General features: G+C 35.0%; 1 protein-coding gene and 1 long non-coding RNA gene across 6 annotated transcripts in view; one reads left to right on the forward strand and one right to left on the reverse strand.

Moving 5' to 3' along the window:
- Positions 1-2,500, reverse strand: part of LOC128247611 (A disintegrin and metalloproteinase with thrombospondin motifs 7-like) — a 176,410-nt gene that overhangs the window by 43,435 nt on the left and 130,475 nt on the right. For all 5 annotated transcript variants that reach the window (XM_089351091.1, XM_089351090.1, XM_089351089.1 and 2 more), the window contains one exon: positions 1,220-1,294. In XM_089351091.1, coding sequence (XP_089207217.1) covers positions 1,220-1,294 — 75 coding nt within the window. The remainder of the gene's footprint in view (positions 1-1,219; positions 1,295-2,500) is intronic.
- Positions 1-2,500, forward strand: part of LOC149136178 (uncharacterized) — a 44,146-nt gene that overhangs the window by 10,493 nt on the left and 31,153 nt on the right. The gene's annotated exons all lie outside the window — the stretch shown is intronic.

The following is a 2,500-nucleotide window of genomic DNA, read 5'->3' on the forward strand; positions in this document are numbered from 1 at the left end:
AGGCCACTGTCACCTCCTTTTGTTCTGTGGCACAGATTCATGTGGTTCCCTAACAGAGAACCACTGTTGCTAGGTCTAATTGGGACACGCTGTTATCTTGTATAGTGTCTCTTATGCAGTGTTACAGATAGAAGTGTAGAGAGCCACTGCTACATTTTACAGTATCTATGTTATGGTGGTACAAATAAAAGTGGTTAGTTAACTGAAACTCAGTGTTATTTTGTGTAATGTTACAATGGTACACATTGAAATGCTTACCCCAAAGAGACTCACTGTTGTGCAACAATCATCCACACCACTCCACTTAATCTCTATGAGTAAATGTGTGTGTGTGTGTGTGAGAGAGAGAGAGAGAGAGAGAGAGAGTGCATAAATACTGAAATAACTAGATATTTTCAGAGGGAGGAATATAATCAAGGGATAGTCAGGTCTTTGTTGACATTGCCAAGTGATGTTATAGGGTAAAATCTGGAAAAAGCAAGGAATCCAGTGATTGTCTTTATCAGCAATAATTAAGCAATCATAGTATTTGATAAATTTATTTATCTCATAAAGTAACATAAGCTTTTTCATGAAATCTGCAGTTAAACATTATCATAAGTTATCTCTGTAGCCCCAGGAGATAAAATGGATAAGGCGTTGCCCCGGAGGATGGCAAGGTGGATGCACTGAAATAGCCACTCTCATTCACAGGGCTGTTAAGAGTAGAATATAAAGATTTTTCTTTACAATTTGTCTAATAGTAAGAAAAGTTGCCTTTGACCAGAGGTACATAAATGATTTAGAATTTGAATTCTTCACAGTGAAAGGACTTACTAAACTCTCCCATCAAAGCTTCATGGTCTAGGTTTCAAACAGAAAAGGTGAAGTGCCTGGTAAATTATTAAAAGGCAGTCTGCAAGGAGGGCAGCTTAATTGGATGTTAGAAATGAGACAACATAGGATTATGTATGTGGCTGGTATTGGAATGTGGTAGTGAATGGAGTGATAATGGGAATCAGGAGGTTATTGTAAACCCGACTGAACTGCATCAATCTGGTAAAACATACATATATTCAATGATGATGGTGGTGGTGGTGGTGGTGACAATAATAACAATGAAAACGATGGTGATGGTAGTGATGGTCATAATGATGATAGCAGTCATGATGATGATGACGATGATAATGATGAATAGGACAGCTTAAATATGGTCCATTAAAAGTCATTTCCCACTGACCTCCTTTACCATTTCTGCACAAACAAGAACATTCATAAAGTTCACCACCTCCATTACAGGAGAGTTCACAGTTCTCTAGAAATAGAAACCAGTTTTGTTCAGTTATAGAATAACAACATCAATTCATACATCAAAAATAGCAAAAGTGATTACATGTACATTCAGTTACAGTATGGGAATTTAAACTTAAGATGGAACCATCACAACATGGTCACTCTGCCTGCTAGAAAGAGCAGTCAAATCTCACTGAAATCATGCCCTGATCTTAAAAGTTGACAGGACAGATTGGATAAGATAGTCCCAGAAATATTATACCTGATTAAAAATGATGGTCATAGTGAGATCTTTGATCATAGATCTGGTCAATGATAGACTAAACAACACCAACAATATGGCTGGAGTATATTAGGCAAGGTATTCCAAGATAACTAACGTAGACACCAATGATTAGAGGTACAGCTGAAAAAGTCAACCTCAGTATTTAATCATCACTTTATTTTATTAAGTCTGGAAAGATGAAAATGAAAGTTCATCCAGGCAGAATTTGAACTCAGTATGTAAAGAGATGTAAGTAAATATCTGCAGGGTATTTTGACCACAGCTCTACCAATTCTGCCATCTATACTGATGATAATTAATTGGCAGAACAATAAAATGTAACATCTGGAATGATGATAACAATGAATTACATTCAAATATTGTCTCCTACTGCAGTTTTACTGCCTACTTTAAGACACACTGGGAAAAAAATGTTAGTGAATTTTTTCTTTCATACTTTCACAGTGTTGTTTATGACAAGAAGACAAATGTTAAAATAGTCATTAACAGCTATTCATATTTTTCTGTGACTTTTATACCTCACATAAGATTACACAAGACTGATGAGGTCTAAGATAGAAATAGTCCTTACTTGTCACTATTTTTGTTAAACATCAAATTCACACCCCATTACATATTAACATTTAATTCATTTACTTCTTCCGACATAACCACATTCAATATTTAATTAATTCAGACCCCACTACATATGCCATATCCTATATTTAATTAATTTGCATTTTAGAGTTGGCGTCCTTGCCTTTTTCATAAAGATTATCATCAAACTAAATGATATTTTTGTATTCACTGCAGATGTGATTTTTTTGGCTCTTGACATCTTAGCCACAACTAACTGCAATAGTTACAGTTTGTCATCACTGACAAATATTCTTTAGCCTCTCACTATCAAATTATGCCATCTCTTTCATTCAATGATCTAAATGGTACCTTAAATTACATGAT

The sequence above is a fragment of the Octopus bimaculoides genome, chromosome 4 (assembly GCF_046866305.1).
Source record: "Octopus bimaculoides isolate indiv1 chromosome 4, ASM4686630v1, whole genome shotgun sequence".
NCBI classification, from domain to species: Eukaryota; Metazoa; Mollusca; class Cephalopoda; order Octopoda; family Octopodidae; genus Octopus; species Octopus bimaculoides.